The sequence below is a fragment of the Seriola aureovittata genome, chromosome 15 (assembly GCF_021018895.1).
Source record: "Seriola aureovittata isolate HTS-2021-v1 ecotype China chromosome 15, ASM2101889v1, whole genome shotgun sequence".
Classification (NCBI taxonomy): Eukaryota; Metazoa; Chordata; class Actinopteri; order Carangiformes; family Carangidae; genus Seriola; species Seriola aureovittata.
Window position 1 is genome coordinate 16,081,480 of NC_079378.1, and position 17,815 is coordinate 16,099,294.

General features: G+C 38.4%; 1 protein-coding gene across 4 annotated transcripts in view; it reads left to right on the plus strand.

Moving 5' to 3' along the window:
- Positions 1–17,815, plus strand: part of klhl13 (kelch-like family member 13) — a 38,186-nt gene that overhangs the window by 10,863 nt on the left and 9,508 nt on the right. For 2 of the 4 annotated variants that reach the window (XM_056397001.1, XM_056397004.1), the window contains 5 exons: positions 5,588–5,659; positions 10,783–10,924; positions 13,224–13,356; positions 14,702–14,898; positions 16,110–16,905. In XM_056397001.1, coding sequence (XP_056252976.1) covers positions 5,588–5,659; positions 10,783–10,924; positions 13,224–13,356; positions 14,702–14,898; positions 16,110–16,905 — 1,340 coding nt within the window. The remainder of the gene's footprint in view (positions 1–5,587; positions 5,660–10,782; positions 10,925–13,223; positions 13,357–14,701; positions 14,899–16,109; positions 16,906–17,815) is intronic. The other 2 variants (XM_056397003.1, XM_056397002.1) reach the window with 1 other exon arrangement.

Here is a 17,815-nt window from a genome sequence, read left to right on the forward strand (position 1 = left end):
TTTCTTTAAACCCTACTCCATTACCAACCTAGATTAATTAATTAAATTAATTAAATTAATTAAACAATTAATCTGTTCTAAAATAATCAGAACAGTTGATTTGACAGCTGACATAAAACTGAATAAGAGGTGCATTTGCGCTGGAGGATTTTCATTTACTTTGACTTTGAACATCAACTTCCGCTGACAAAAAATACATTTTTCATGGTTAAAAATTCATAAAACAGTGGAGTTATACTCGAGGGCCTCACCAGATATATCCAAGTGTGATTTATGTGTTAATTGGACTCAGGGATGATATGCCAGTAGAGATGTTAAAACTACAATGCTGCTCTTAGCCAATATACTGTATGATTTTAATGGAAGGTGGAGAATCAGCTGGTGTGCTACATCAGCTAAAAAGTAGTTCAACTGAAATAGCCTGCTCTGAAATGAAAACATTAAAAGTGAATGATTAATATGCTCTCTAAATGCCTGGCTAGATGGTCATTGATCACAATGATGTGAAACAACACATGATAATTTACATAAAACATATTAGATTGCTTAATTGTTTGCTTGAAAACTAAAACAGAATATTGAATGCCACCTTCCTGAGAGCAGCATCTGCCAATGTTTTTAAATGAGGCCAGTATTGTGTCATGGTTTTGATATTCATAAGTATCCAGCTTCATGTGGACACACACACACACACACACACACACACACACACACACACACACACACACACACACACGCGCGCAATTGCATGGGCCCCTGGTAAACCTGAGTCACATGTGCCTTGCTACGGGAAAAATTATCAACTTTAAAGAGTTGTGGTGGAGCTTTTAATTCACCTGCCCTTTGGAATGGACATTTAGTTCTTGCTGACTTGTGGCCATTTTGTACAAAAAATGCAGTAGCCACCCAGGGATCATTTATTTTCACTGAAAGGCCAGAGGGGAGGCACAGCCAGTCTGACTGGCAGACCATCAAGTGAGTTCAGTCAGGTGAAACAGTCATGTCTGTGCTCATCACACACACACACACACACACACACACACACACACACACACACACACACACACACACACACACACACACACACACACACACACACAGGTGCACACACATTTCCCTACTCAAAGCTGAGCTGTAATGAAGTTGGGTGGAGTTTCAACTCACAGTTGACCAGTCATAGGCTGTTATTATGTATGAGTAAGATGAATCATAAAATCCTGACGCATCATAGAAATCCCTCATTGGATAGATGATCAGATTCACCATGTTCCTGTCCACATGTCAGAACATGGCTTAGAATAAGAAATAAAACATGAAAAATCCACCAAATAAAAGTGTGACTTGTAAGATTAATAATGGTAAACTTCTGAATCCCAACACATTCAGCAGCTCAGGTCAGTCTGACTTTACGCTTTACCACTTCCATCTTTTTGTAGGGGTATAAGGTTGTTAACACTCACTGATGTTCCTTCCTCAGTATTTGCTCTGCTTACGTAGCTGCAGATTTAGAGGTTGTAACTGGACTCACCTAATGGAAGGTGTACCCCACCGGCACAGTCGTGGGAATCAAAAATATATACATTATATACATTTCAATATTGCTGACCTACAGGGACACTTCCCATTATCTAATGCCTTGACTCATCTGTTGAATTTTTGTTTAGAATCTGGAGTCAGTCCTCGGGTACACGTACCCTGCCTGGTCTACATATGGTGAATAATACCACAGATATGCAGTGACTATACAGAACAGCCTATTTTGTAGCTATTTCTAATTTATAAATGTAAACTAATATTAGTAAAGTCAGTATTATTCTGGCTGTCCTTTTGGATTACACTTACTCAGCTGGATCATGTTTCTTCTTATAGCATCCTTCAGGTTAATTTAGCATTTGGTACATGTGGACAGATTGCTCCACCCACATGCAAACACGCTCTGAAGCTTGTTTTGCTTAACCACTTAAGATGCAGGTTGAAACTGTGGTTTTGAGACTTAATTTCAGGTACTCATGAATTCCCCAGTTCTCTCTGATGTGAAAGCCTTGACCTTAAAGTGCTCTCTGATTATAAAGTTTAATTACAGACTCATTATAGCATACAGACGGCTACGATTATTAGCAGTGAGGAGCAATTATCTGGAGATCATGCCCAGTCTGTCCTGGACAGAGTGAGCCGCAAATATCTCTTGGAAATATCACTGGACTCGCTCACTGGATGCTTAACAGTTTCCTTGACAGTTCTTACTACAGAACTTACTAGTTCGTACTTACCTGATCAAAAATGTGAGGTGATGCAACACAGTCAAACAACATGATCACAGAGGCTTCATGCAAATCACATATCTCTCTTACCATACACTTTGTGACACCCTGGGTGGTTGTTTTTACATTTTGTGTTTATCATTTCACTGTGAGACCTTCATTGCACTTTTACTGAAGCTCATAAAGGACGTCCTCTCATAAATACAACTCCGGTTTGTTTGTAATAGAACCTACTCAAAGTTTTTTGTTTTTTTTCAGCTTCCAAGAGTTCAATTAAAACCTAAAGTGTTTATGGTATTCCGTTTTTAAAATCAGAAGTACATGTGTTATTTCCAACATTTTAAAAGAGTTTTCAATAGTGCATTGCAACTATCCATTCAGTTAGTTAAGGCAGAGCATTAATTATGGAACATGCATCAGAATGGGCAGAGCAAACAACATTTGTCAGACATATGGGACACAGATGTTTGAAATATTCTGAACTGAATAGATTATGGCTCATTTTTAAAAAATATTTTTCTACATTTAAAAATATCTATGTTCATTATGATGATGAACATATTCACATTTTCATATTGTCCTCTATCCACCAGACGCGTTGTCACATTTTAGACTCACCAAAGTCTGTTTGATGGGACGGAGACGGTATGGGAGAACAATTTAAAGACTGCACAACTACCTCTCTTTCTCTGCTGTATTGCTTCTCGCTGGGTGTGTGGTTGGGAAAGGGAAACAAGAGCTGCTCCCACTTGTGTGAAATTTTGAGAGAAATTTCTCAATAATCATCTGGCTAGTCTCATTCTAGGTTTGGTGTTTGGAAGTGTTTAGCATGCTAATAAGTAAGCAGAATATTTTTTTGACATGACATCCATAGACAACCTCGGCAATACTGGAAATCCAAGTGATTCTATACGTTAGATTTGCAGTTAGTCCTTCAGTTCAATGATGCTGCTGACACAGAGGCTGTAGTCATTGCCTATATGATGTAGGGGTTTCTATTTTCTGCATCTCAACAACTGCACTTCATAAAGTGTTTTTTTTTTTCTCCCAGGAGAAGAAGCTGTTCAACATGTAGCTTTATTGCATTGTTGTGCTCGTGATTGAGATGATTCTTCAGTGTAGGTGTCTGTCATTGCTCTGCTTGCTAGAACAAATGGGGATTTCCCTTCTGACTCCACTCACATCACTTCAGAGGTTTTTAGAGTGTTGCCCGTGTTTAGTTTCCATGTGCCTTATCACCTTTTCTTGTGCCTTTCTGTTTTATATGTGAGTGATTTTGGAACACTTGCCAGACTCTACGAGTCCTGTGATGTTTTTTTCCTTGTTTTTTTTTTTTTTTTGTGTTTATACTGCTGCCTCATTGTCTTGTCTCTTTTGCTCCCAGGCTCTTCCTGTGTTCCTGTTAAAACGGTGTCACATTAGTCCACTGTAACCATAAGCAACTAGAATGTAATGAAACTTTTAAATGGCTGTGTAATGCAGTTTGTACAAAAATTAGTCCAAGAAAAATAGGCTGCAATCAATTTTTTATTAGCACTACACACATTTTATCTGGGATGTCTGGCTCTTTTACTGATTGTGCTTCCTGTCTCCTGTGAGTAAAAGTTGTCAAGTACGGCCTGTAACCGACTCCATAAAGAAATTCTGTGATAGAGACTTAATCACCCAGTACATCATCATGTCTAATATCTTCTAATGGGTTAGGGTTACTCACTGACCAGTCATAAAACACATCACAATACTGCAAATTCATTCCTGGCGGTACTGATCTTGTAAGATAAGATGAAGTATTTGCTTTAAAATAGATGTGAAAATATATGAACCTATCCTTTAACATGGGTGTAAATATTTTCAAGTAAATTCCACCATACAAGTTCTTAGTTATTTTGCTCCAGAAACCATGGCATTGCTCTTTCAGATGTTCAGAACCTGAAATAGATTAGATTAATGAAGTTTCCATCAATGCATGGCTAAACATGACAAGACAGCAAAGCTATACTCATTAATCTTTTAAGACCCTTCCACTGTCATCCCCGAGAAAAAGCCAAGTTGAGTTTAGCTTCCTGAACTGTCACTGGTGGAAGGATGTTTTTTAAGCTTTCCACTGACGTGAAGGGGCTGGATGGACTCTTCCCCATGTTACTTCATTACTTCTTTTTCAGTCCTCTTGCTTCTTAATTTTCCCTCAGGCCCCTTTTTTCTTCAAGCTCTGCTCAAAACCTAAATTGATGAAAATGAAAGTAACTTTGCTGCTCGTGCAGATTGTCACTAGCATTAAAATAGGATCCATAGCATGTCATGCCTCCTATTTGTTCTTTTCATTGTAGTTAACAATGTACTTTCCAGTGCTTACTGTGGGAAGAAAAAAACCATGTGGCCAAATGGCCCATAGTGTAAACACAAGCAATCCACACTGCACTCCAAGCCAGCCATAGCTCTTCTTTTTTTTTTTTTTTCATGTATCCATCAACCAGGATATTTTTTGCATTTGTTGAAGTTAGACTCTGAAATGAAAACCTTCCTGTGTACCATAACTATGTGTGTGATTATTATAAGTAATGATTCTTCTCTAATTGAAATGATACTGTGAATGTGTCAGCCAGCGATTTGGGATCTAACATACTACCAAATTTGGGAATATAAGATGCAGTGTATAAGCATGAGAGCATAAGCCGCCAGTGGTCTTCTTATCAAAGACAAAAAGGCTTTTACCTTTGTCTATAATCTATCACTTCCAGCTTGGCTTGAGGTCAGTGTTTTTATATCGGAGAAAAAGATGAAATTGGAGCTTTTTGTGATCATTTTAATATCCCCCTAGTTTTAGTTTTTTCACATACATTATACCCTCCAGGAGATAAGTATCATTATGTGTCATGTTAGTTTGATATGGGGTTTTATATTCAATTGTGAACAAGTGTGAACAATATACTGCTGTATATCAAATTAAACTGTAAAATCAAAACCATATTTATCAATGTATCTGAGCGTTCATTTTAATCCCTGAATTGATTTAACAAATGAAATTTAAAATGTAATGTTATTGTTGATACACATGAAACAGACTTAAACATACCTAAAATAAACCAGTAATAGCCATCGGTAGCAGGCATTTAACAGGCTAACAGTTTATGAATTCTTCTGTGATGTTAAATAAATGATTTCTGCACTGGTCAGTGCTCAGCCGCTCTAAATCTTTATTCATAACTATCGTCAAACACACTTTGGTCATGGATACAGCTAGAGATTCAGTCTCTGGTGTCTTTGGGAAGAGCAGAACTTTTATGTGGGATGCTGTAGCTGTTGTTTTCTTTGTTTCGTTCCGGCAGCCACCAACACTCCTTTGTGGTTTGGACAACCCACTCTCTCCTCGCTGCCTGTCCGACTTACCACCTGACGGGGTAAATGTACCAGTACATTGCCTGTGCTGTGTCTCAGTGTGATTGTGACCGCTGTTTAAGCCATGCCAGTTTCTCAGCGTTTAGTGTTGGTGGTGTTCACAATTTCCTACTAGTTGTAGTTCATGATCATCCTCCTTGTAAAATGTACCTGATTACTGATCCCGTCCTCTCATCGTCATTTTAAAACTTGTACTATCTAAGTATTAATCTTCAAGATTTGTATGTAATAGACCTTGAGCATGTGCAGGGTAGATCATAGAGTTGTACCTGTTTTCCTTACCTCTTGTGGTAGCAGAAATCTCCATGTTTTTGTGTTTGTTTTGTCTTTTTTGTTAATGTATCCTCATTGGTCCTCCAACCTGCTCCTCAGTTCTTGTATGGCATGTGAAAGGAATAACAATTAGAATCGACCTAACCTTTTCTTAATGTTTATCCATCATACCCCCAAAATGTCTTTGGCCTAATCTTCTTGGAAAGAAGACTGCAGCTGACTGCGAGTCTGCTGAAGTCTTCTTGGTGTGTTCAAGTGCAAAGATGTGAGGTGACACAAAACATTTGATCAGTCAGCCTTTGTCGTATTTGAGGCTCAGAGTATCCGAGCCCTAAAGTGACATTTTTGTGAGAAGAAAAGAGAAAGTTTTCATTCCACAATTCCTTAGACAAGTGGCCATGAAACGTTTTATATCTGTAAGACTAAACGTGTCAAATTGCATAACTTTTTTTTTTTTTTTAACTGTTTTTTAATCTCAATGACATTTCTAACCAGATTATGCAGCCAAAGCAGCGCTGACATATTTGTGGTGTGGGAGTTAACTAATTTTTCTCAACTCCAGGTGACCTTGGATAATTGTGACTCACAACTTTGCAAGTAAATTTCATTATTATGCTTTTCCAGTAACAACTCCATGCATTCACATTCAGTCTGTACTGTGTAATAGTTACTTTAAAGATACTTATTAATAGCACAAGCACTAGCAACAGTTTCATATTAATTTGCACATTGTGAACATCACAGGACTATTCTGTTCTCTACTCATAAGCAAAGCAGAGTAAAACAAAGGTGTTGGCTGTTCTCTCCTGCCTTATCGGCTCATTTTCTTCACAAATCAAAAGCATACCAAAACAGCAGTTATAGACCATAATATGTAAATGGGTGTTATTAGTTTATTTGTCCTTCTGAATGCTGTTGTTGTTTATCTCATGGCTGAGTCATAGAAGTAAGATTTTAGATAGAAATAATATAAATCCTTTCAATCATTCAAATGACAGATTATTGATTGAGCCATTAGTGTAACCTTAGCCTGAGCCTTCATTTTGATTGTCAGAATCATCAAAATAATAACAGACTACAGACATTTTCTTCAAATCACATGTCATGTTGTGCTCTGTGTGTGAAAAAAAAACAACAAAAAAACATTTTTATGTGACAGATATATGAATATACCAGATAACTCTTATAATACATCTATTACAGATCTCCTACCTTACCATTTACATACAAGACTTGTTTTTGAGGAGCAAAGATCTGAAGAATGTAGATCACTAAAAATGTTTTTCATTTATAAGTAAAACTATACACATGCTCCAATCACATTGATCTATATCAGATGCAGTGCAGTTGTAATGTCCGTATATTAAGTCTGATAAGTGAAAAATATTTGTACAGGAACCTTTCAGGAGCGAGGACATTTTAGCCCTTTATTTTTGGCATGCATGTCTTTTTATCCTGCACCTAAAAAGAATATTAAATTGCGAATCTTGACATTTGTCTTATTTTTGTGTCACTGTCATGATTTCAGCTGAATTGAAATAAGTTTTGAATGAGACTAGTCTAAATCTGCCTCATTAATTAGTTAATTTCAAATATAAAGAAGAACTGTATGACAGTAGTCTGCCAAACATTTTAATAGCATCTAAAATCTATGTTTTATTATAAAATGTTGAATGATGTAGCCTCAAAGTACAGATGACATCCACTAACAAATTCTAAAACCACTCTGCTAACCGCAAAAAAATCAAGGGGACCTGGAATTGCTTCATTATATAAATAGTCCACCCAAAAACCATTAGTCTTCTACATCTGACAAGCGCTGCCTGCTCATGGGCCTGTTTGAAGACACAAATCTACTGCAATGCTGAGCCAGACATTTTTGTAAAAGAACATTTTATCAAAACCAGGCCAATCTTCATCTGAAAATGAACGCCTTTTAAGTCTCTGATGCCACATTCAATGACTATTCTGTCATCTCTATATACTGCATGGAGAATAGTTGTAATATTTTAAGCTCACTTTTCATTCAGTGTGTGAAATGCAGATTTTTATGCATCATTGTGGTTCACAGCACTTGTGTCTGTGCATCACCTCTTATTAGAGGTGCAAGTTCAGGCACCTTTTTTTTCTTTTTTTTTTTTTTTAATACACAAACCGCCCCATTATTATCAGTCACAAGTTGTTCCTTTTTGGTGTTAGACTTACTTTATCACCTTAAACACTCTGTGTGCTTCACCTCCAAAAAACCTCCATAGTCTTTTTGAATTGCACTGTTAACACCAAGGCCAGCTGTTTCTCTTGTTATAGAGGCAGCAGCACACAGGAGCTTGACATCAGTCAAGGAGGCGCAGTCCTCACTGACATAACCTTTAGAGACAGTTGTGCTGTTTGCTAGCAGATGACAAATGCTTGGCTGGTTTTGTTGATTAACAGACTGTTTATAATTTTTTACCCAAATGAGCTTCATACTCTAATGGCATTTTTGTCAGCACAAAATGTACCCGTATCCCTAGAGTATTCCCCTTGGGGCTTTTGAGTCACACTTGCCATCTTTCCACATTCATTCTCCGTGGGCCAGTAAGAACTTTAAATTATATTACATCACAGGTTAAGTCCTGGTTGTAGCAGAAATTTAATACTTTTGCACAATTTTGGTTCGACTGTCCTAGAGCACAAGGAATATCATGAGAACTGGGCCATGCAGATTATAAGGAAACACAAGAATATCAGAACAGAGCATATTTCTTTTTACTCAGGAGTCTGTTAAAGACTCCAGATTTCTGGTGTAGTGTAGAATCCCTGGGTTATGAATCAATTACACACTCTGAAAAAAATCTTCCATTTACTTCAATTATCATTAGCAGTGTTTGTGTCTCCTCTGAAAACCAAGAAGTAATGACTGTACATGTATTGTGGTTTCATATTTTAGTCAGTGTTTTTCTAAAAACTAATGATCTATTCACCACTGCGCAGCCCATTTCAAAATAGAGTAATTTAATTTCATGTCCTCATTTAACCCAGATCCACGATTCATCCCATAGCTGCGCAGTTTATTGAAGGAAAACGCTTCCACAACCATGAAGGTCCTGCTCGGGTCAAAACACTCGAGGCAGAATAATTCTGTTTATCAAAACTTCACCCATAATTTACAAAAATATCCTAGTAGCTTTAATTTAGTCATTTCACTTTCTTACATATTTTTGCAAATACTTAGGTTCAATGATATTTCTGTGAAGCATGTTTTATGTCTTGGGTACTAAAGCCTTGCCTGTGGCCCTTAGAGGCCACAATATACCTTATAACCCACATACAGAAGTATTGGATGGAGCAAACAACATGAAAAGGTCTTAATGTCTTATCCATGCACAAGTGATCCATGCAAATTGTATGGCAATGGATCTATTATATTTATGAGATATAGTTTATGTTTGAAGTTGATATCTTGGCCTTTTTTTCTTTTTTTTTTTTTTTTTTTTTAAACTGCTTTTTAGATTTGGATATTGTGTTCAAGGGGTAAATGGCTGCATTTATATAGCACTTATATCCAAAGGGCTTTACAATATGCCTCTCATTCACCCATTCTCTGATGGCAGCAAGAAGCAGACTGCCATGAATGATGTTGCCCAGACCATCAAAGAGCAATTTGGTGTTCAGTGTCTTCAAGAAAATTTTAACATGTGGACAGGAGACACTGGCATCAAACCGCCACCCATGTGGAAGGACACTATGTCCTGAGCAATGGCAGCCCCTAGGAGAGGTGGTCAATTGTGGCAAGAAAATAGGTCAGGGTCTCAGTATAATACCAGGATTCATTCTATGGATACAACAAATATCTATGTTAAATATCATGGAAATCCAGCAAATAGTTTTTGACCTTACAGTTGCGCCAGGTAAAAGGTCAGGGAGACACAAATATCAGTGGGAATGGTCATCTTCAGAGGACTATGAATGCTCGAGCCATATTTCAAGACCCTCTGGGAAGCTGTTGACATAATTTGCTTTGGACCAAACTGTTGAATGGACTGACTAACCAAGTAGCCTCACCATTCCTCCCGCAAATGTGTCTTGCTCCTAGCTTGTCAATCTGTAAAACTAAGCAATTCAGTGAGATCATAGTAGTTCAAGTAAAACATTAATTTTAGGGCTTCACAATGCAAATTTCATTGTTTTAGTATTGATCCTCAACAGCTTAGTTGGTCGGCATAAGCATATATATTTACACACCATCGTTTCTGATATAAAGTAGTTGCTTTAGTTTCATTAGCCATGGCTATTTTGCAGATTACAACCTACACATTTGACTTCTAAATGATCATAAGACTGATAAGAGTCGCATTCATCACTAATGTTTTGGAGGAAAATGTCTTGCAGCTAATGTTTCTGTTACTTTCTGAGCTTCTGTTTTCTAGCTGTTATGTCATACACATATTTCAGTGAATTACTTAGAACATGTATGCAATGTGCAATTCTTATTTTCTTTTTTAAAAACAAGGAAAACACACATTTTCAGAGAAGATGGAGATTTACAGTGGCACACAAAATCAAATAGGGAAGCAGTCAAGTCATAGTTTAGACCACTGATTTTAGTCCCCCCCCAGGGCACTTTGGGAAGGTCAGAGCATGCATGGTTCACTTCCCCTCCATTATTTTCCCAACCGGCCCAGGCTTGCAGACCTGCAACTTTTAGGTGACGATTTGTCTAACAATTAGGCTACCATCACCCAATATGTCCTTTTTAAGTAGTGTCACTTTGAAAACTTCTCTGTCCTACTTTCTATAAGCTAAAATTAGATGGAAACACGTGTTTTTGCTACCCTTTTGAAGTAAAAACTTCTTTCTTTTTTCCTAATAGATCCCTCGTGGAGGACGACGACGCTCACATGAAAGTTGCTCTGGGCTATGGTGATATGGGCATCTCTGCTCACCTTCAGGCATCAAAGACTGGAAACACTCGATTTTTCACAAGCAACACACACAGCTCAGTTGTTCTTCAGGTGAGAGTTCCGACATCTAGTGACAGTTTCTTATGAAAAAGTGAATGTTAAGTCAAATATTGTCATAATGTGATGATAATGTTTTTTTTTTGTGTTCGTTTAGAGTTCAGGGAAGTCATGTGGGCTATATAGTAATTCACATTTCTTAGCATTATTTCTAGAATGAGATAAGGCTCTATCCAAGTTAATCTATTCCTACTACAAGACTACAAATGCAGCAAATGTCTTAATTTAATTTCTTTGCACACTACAAAATCAAAACTACCTCAAAGAGCCCACGGCAAGAATTACTGGAAACAATTAAATAGCTTAGATAATGTTGCAGTAATTAACCAAAAGCATTTGGGACTTGGTTTCTGTCTAATTTGATTGAGTGAGCACAACCTGAATATTTTTGATTATATTGCTTATCAAGAATGGAACAGAAAAGCTTTAATAGAATGTAGCAAGTTTTTGAAGTGACATTTTGTTGTATGTATTTGAAGTCATTAACAGTTGAAGTACATAACACCATGTTGACAAAGAACATCAACTACCCTGTCACTTAGGTGCAGTCACAGTTTATCTCAGCTTGCTAATGCTATCTATGCTCACAAAAAGAAAAAGTAAACAACTCGCATACAGCGGAGCACTGAATAATCTAACAAATTACGCCATTACGAGAAGCAGGCTGCTTCAGAATGTCACCACTTTGCATATAGTTACAATCACCCTAAAGTTGTAGTGGGTGCTGTTTTTGTTGAGGCCACAGCAGTGTCTGCCCTTCATCCCCAGCTTTCATTGAAAATGACTGGCTGTTGGCTGCTTTTGCTGCTAATTAATCGTTTGGTGTCAGAGCACAGTAATGGAATGATAATGATTTTTGTCGGCTATCTGATCTTACAACCTGATAGTGCAATCAGTTAGTCTCAGCTAGCTGGTGCATTTGGAAGAACCCCACCTAAAAACAACTCGCCATTGATTATTGCATTCAGTTGGTGTAGTGTGTTACAGGATCAACGTGTGCTGTCTATTTTCTGGCTGGCTCAACATTAGACTACCTGCCATCACCATTTATTTTTTTTTATTAGATGTGGTTGTCAGTGAAATCCAGTGTGTGAATAAGTGAGTGGATGTGTGAAGAATGTGGTGTGAGGGTGACAAAAAAGCTCAGACTGTAAATGTGTAGCTTGAAGCACGCGGCAGCCAAGTGATTAAACAATGACAAAATGTGCAAAGTCTGACTCTCCAAGGAGTCACTGCAGTTGACTTCATCCTGTAAATGAACAGTACAGCCATCTTGGGATTATTTGTTTTAAATATCAACAACAGGGTGAAGCCAGAAGTCTGATGTACTGTAGCTAATACCTCCATGAAGTACAACTCTACCTACAAGGTTATGGGAATGGGAATTGATAATATTTTATGGATACCAATGCCATTATCTATTTTGCTTATCGGTTCGATTCCTTATTGATCAATTTTCTTGTGGCAAAAATAGTAGGCCTACACAGTGTCAATCCAACATTTTTCTGAGTCTGAACAGGAAAAGGACATGTGGGTGACTCGAGTGTGCAAAAGCTCCACTGTTTAACTGTTATTTTAATTTAGGTTCTCTTAGTCAAAGAAAAAAATCTGCTAGGCCTGCTTGCAAGGCACTAATGTTATTATAACATTGGATATTTACCCTCAGTAACAGACATGCTGAATTTAAGACCATGGTGAACAGGAACATATGTGAAATTACCATTTTACAGAGATTACAGCTAGCACTGTCGTCATCTTTATGAAATGAAGCCACGCTTGGGACAGTTTCTTCCTCTCCGCCATGAGTCCTCCTTGTTGCAAGTTTCCGACAGTGTCGATGCAATGCTTGCAATGTGCAACTGTATGGAAAAACATGCCGGCATCATAAAGGGGATTGATAAGCTTGTAATCATACGATTTCGATGGTTCACACAATTCGGAACCGACTCTCAACTAGAACCGGTTCTCGGTTCCCATCCCTGCAATGGTACGGTAAAGCTGTAGCTCTAAACGTACAACTCTGAACCAGTTTATGTGTAAGAAGGTCAAGAAAATGAGCAGGCCGCAGTCAGACAGCTCAAGTAGACTAAAGGGCCATCACATACTGTGAGCTCACATCTCACTGGGCATGGCCAAGATGTGTTTTGGTGGGAAATACCGTTTTGTACCAAACTCACCTTTGGTAGCTCAGACGGAGACGGCCTACTTTTCTGGAATAAAAACACTGCATATTTCAGGTCCTCTATGCATAGCTCAGTGACACTCATCTCTCTCTTTCCTCTTCTTCTCTTAGGGATTTGATCAGCTGAGGATAGAGGGTTTGCTATGTGATGTCACGCTGGTGGCCGGGGACGGCGATGAAGCTTTCCCTGTACACCGTGCCATGATGGCCGCCTCCTCAGACTATTTCAAAGCCATGTTCACAGGTGGGTCTGCACAGCCTCACACTGACCAGAGCAATCTGCCCAACAACGAGTATTTTATTGGTACCACTTAACGCTGATGTACTTTTTCATATGGAATGTGTTTCTTGTTGCTTTGTCGCATGCATTTGATTGCTTTATATCTTCTTCTTCTCTGCCTGCACTGTTTTTTCTTTAGTAAAGCATGATCGATCATGACCATCTCCATGCTTCACCTCAGTAATGACATGTCACTGTGATTTTGTATTAGTTCCCACGTCCCTCCTGTGTGTGTGTGTGTGTGTGTTTGTGTGTGTGTGTGTTGTGTGTGTGTGTGTGTGTGTGTGTGTGTGTGTGTGTGTGTGTGCATGCATAATTCATAAAGATTTCCATGTTATAAAACCAACCAGGTGAAGTCATTGCCATGCATTCATGGTCGTTCATACTTGTAATGAATGTAAGTAATCTGCGCTTTGTATGCAGAGGTAGTAGAACCTTGAATACCTTTTTGAAACACATACAGTGGTGTGAAGGGTGTTTTCAGGAATAGTTGAAAAACTGTAAAAAGATAGCTTATTTTTAAACGCGGCAAACGTTTCACAACAAAAAAGGTAGTAAAACTAGAAAAGACAGTTCTTGTGTACTGTACTGGGTTTTATTTGGCTTTTTTCAGTTAAACCCAAAGAAAACAGGCAACAAAGTGGTTGCTAGTAAAAGTGACTTCACTGACATGATTGGAAGTTGTATTGACCTGTAGCCTTTTCATATTATGATGTTTTTTTTCATGACTAGAGCTTTGAATATAGCACTATAGTCATTCACATTACAAAGTTACAGTAATGAGCAATGAAAGTGAATTTTAATTTTGGAACAGCTGATGGGATTACTTTTGATCTCATTTCGTGGCAGTATTGGAAGTAAGTTTGGACGTTTGGCATTTAAAGTATATGATGAAGATGAAGAAGGCTCTGCAATGAGAACAGAGGAAGAGCTTATTAAAGTAGGAGTAAGGGGAAACTGTACTTAGAGTTAGGGATTTCTTATTAGTGATAAGGAAGCCGTGTGAGCATAGACGCTGAGCAAAGGTTTCTCCCTAAGACCTTCAATCCTTTCTAAACGTAAGTCCTTTGACATTAAAAAATACATGACTTCATCTAGATGCATATGAAATGTTTTCACATTTTCAGCTTAATTGAATTTGTTCAGTCGTGTAAACTTTATTCTTCAAGTTCTTAAAAAAAAAAAAAAAAAAAAAACCCAAAAGAAACAAATAAGCTGCTAGCAGGTCTGTCAGTCAAATAAGATTATGTATGTTTGTGCCACATGTAAGCATCTACTTTTATTTATCCCCTCCTCTGTCCTGATGCAGGTGGAATGAAAGAACAGGATTTAATGTGCATCAAGCTTCACGGAGTTAACCGAATAGGCCTGAAGAAGATCATTGACTTTATCTACACAGCCAAGTTGTCACTCAACATGGAGAACCTGCAAGACACACTTGAGGCAGCCAGCTTCTTACAAATCCTTCCTGTGCTGGACTTCTGCAAGGTCTTTCTTATATCTGGGGTAAGGAAGCAGACACACAAGGATCAGCTGTACAGGGCACAGCTTTCCTATAATCTTCACCAGTTGTAAAATAGCAGTTGTTTTCATTTGTATCTCATAAAAGAAATGCTGTTGTGTGTTTAAATGTTTAAGAGCATTGGCTAAAATAATGGATTTTAGGATTTCAAACCAAATTTTAAATAAATTCAGTGGTTTAATCTCATTAAATCTTGCCAAACTATTTTCAATTTAAGTTTGACACTCTAGAAATCCTGTGAGAGTGTCTTTGAGTCAGACCCAGCGAGCACATGCATAAAAGCACATCAATAAGGGTCTGTTTTCTCTTGTCATCATTATCTAGAAATTTCCAGTCATAATCATTTCTGCTCTCACTAAGACTTGATTTGGTTTTGCTTGCTGTCTTAAAGTCAAAAGCTAAGGTGGTCAGATTCTGCTTGGCAACATGTATGTTAGAGCAACCTGCTGAAGACAAGTGACAAGTAGCCCCTGGTTAAGGGCTTGTTTCACAAGGCAGATTACTACTCTATGTAAAACGTAGAGAACAACCTAAAATTTGGAACATGAACTGAAGTAAAAAGAGTTGTATCATGTTTTTAGTGCACTTACTCAGCTAACTTGATAAATATGTGCTTCCAGGTAAGTCGTGAAATATGCTATGTGTATAAATGTCATTTTTATAATAAAAAGGATATGAATTCAAATCATGTATGTCGACTTTGGCATGTTCAAAAGGTATGTAGTTGTTTTTACTTTTGAATACACTGCTAAAATGTAAGTAAAACTAATTAGTGTGGATGCAAATTAGAGCAGCAACGAATGATGACTTTCATTGTTGATTTTTATTTTTTTTGAATAAATCCTAGAGCCATAGTGACATGTTAAAATGGTTTATGTCACTACTCTTGCCAAATGTCTAAACACTTAAAAGGTATTACATTTAAAGGTATTACATTTACTATGATATAAAACAGAGGCAGTAAATCCTCATGTGCACTACTTAGCTGTGTACTCTGTGTTACAGGGGGAGACTATGTTAATTTGTCTTATTGCAGCATCCGTCAAAACTAAATCACTGATATTTTGTATCAAATCATTCTGTCTAATGATGAGTTTCTGGTTACAAGCTGAGAAGATCAAGTTACTTTTTTCTATGGATGAGTGCTCAATGTTAGTTGCAGCTTTCCATGATTTTGATTTCTTCTTCCTTGCAGGTTTCTCTCGACAACTGTGTAGAGGTGGGCCGCATTGCCAACACATATAACCTCACAGAGGTGGACAAATATGTCAACAACTTCATCCTGAAAAACTTCCCGTCACTGCTGGGCACGGGAGAGTTTGTCAAGCTACCATTTGAACGACTGGCTTTTGTACTGTCCAGTAACAGCTTGAAACACTGCACTGAATTGGACCTGTTCAAGGCTGCGTGCCGCTGGCTACGCTACGAAGACGGTCGTATGGACTATGCCCCAAAGCTCATGAAGAACATCCGCTTTCCCCTCATGAACCCACAGGAGCTCATCAATCACGTGCAGACAGTGGACTTTATGCGCACGGACAACACCTGTGTCAACCTTCTCCTGGAAGCTAGCAACTACCAAATGATGCCCTACATGCAGCCAGTTATGCAGTCAGAACGGACAGCCATCCGCTCGGACAGTGCCCACCTGGTCACCCTGGGTGGTGTTCTGCGCCAGCAGCTAGTTGTGAGTAAGGAGCTGCGTCTGTTTGATGAGAAGGCTCATGAGTGGAAGGCGTTGGCTCCCATGGACGCACCACGCTACCAACATGGCATCGCAGTCATTGGCAACTTTCTCTATGTGGTGGGTGGCCAAAGCAACTATGACACCAAAGGCAAGACAGCAGTGGACACCGTGTTCCGGTACGACCCTCGCTACAACAAGTGGATCCAGGTGGCGTGCCTTAATGAAAAACGTACCTTCTTCCACCTCAGTGCACTCAAGGGACACCTCTACGCTGTTGGTGGAAGGAATGCTGCCGGGGAACTTGGTGAGTTTATTTCTCTGCTTGTTTGTTTTAGCTATCCTTTTATGTAACAACAGAAATCTTAAATTAATATTGTATGAGATTGTACACTTAAATATCAAGGAGCATTAGGAGAAAAAATGTGCAGTTTAAAAAGGCTGCAAGCACACTGATGGTGGTAATCAAGTGTTGTGCCTACACATGATTTGCTGTTTCAGCATGTCTGTGCATAATCTAAGAGGGTGTGCACATGATCATGACCATCTTTACAATCAAATGTCATCCAATAGAGGAGCATCTCAACACATGCAGAATCCTGTCTAACATTGAATGTTCACATTTAGTTCTCACTGTGTCACAGAAATGTTTCATAATTTTTGGGGCTATATTTTGGTGGATTGTTGTTGTTGTTGTTGTTGTTGTTGTTTTCACCTTTCATAATGTAGTGCAGTTCAATACAACAAAGCCACAGCCTACACCCTGAAGTGTGTCTGAGTTGAACACTTTATTGATACAGTCTGAACAAATATGTAAGATTTATGCCGCTCATCCTTAACCAGTGATCTGATCCCTTTCATAGTTTAAACATTCACAGTTCACCTTTTCTGGATGAAACACTTTAATGATTTTCATATATTTATATCTGTTCATTGTAGTTTGTTTGTTGATGGTGAGTAACCAATCTGGAGTCTCTGCACTCGTAACTGTGGACCACAGAGAGGTGCCACCCAGTACTTAAATTCAGCTCGATGACTGCAGTGGACAGAGCGAGGCCACTGTGTGAGCAGTCTTCTCTTCTGGGTTATAATTAGACCAAAGAGCACAGCCCCGGTTCACTCCCTGTCTATGCCACTGCCGTTTTCTGCTTTACATTCCACTGCTCTTTCACTGCATGTGGTTCATCCTTTATTATTCTGGATGTGCCCAGCTGCTG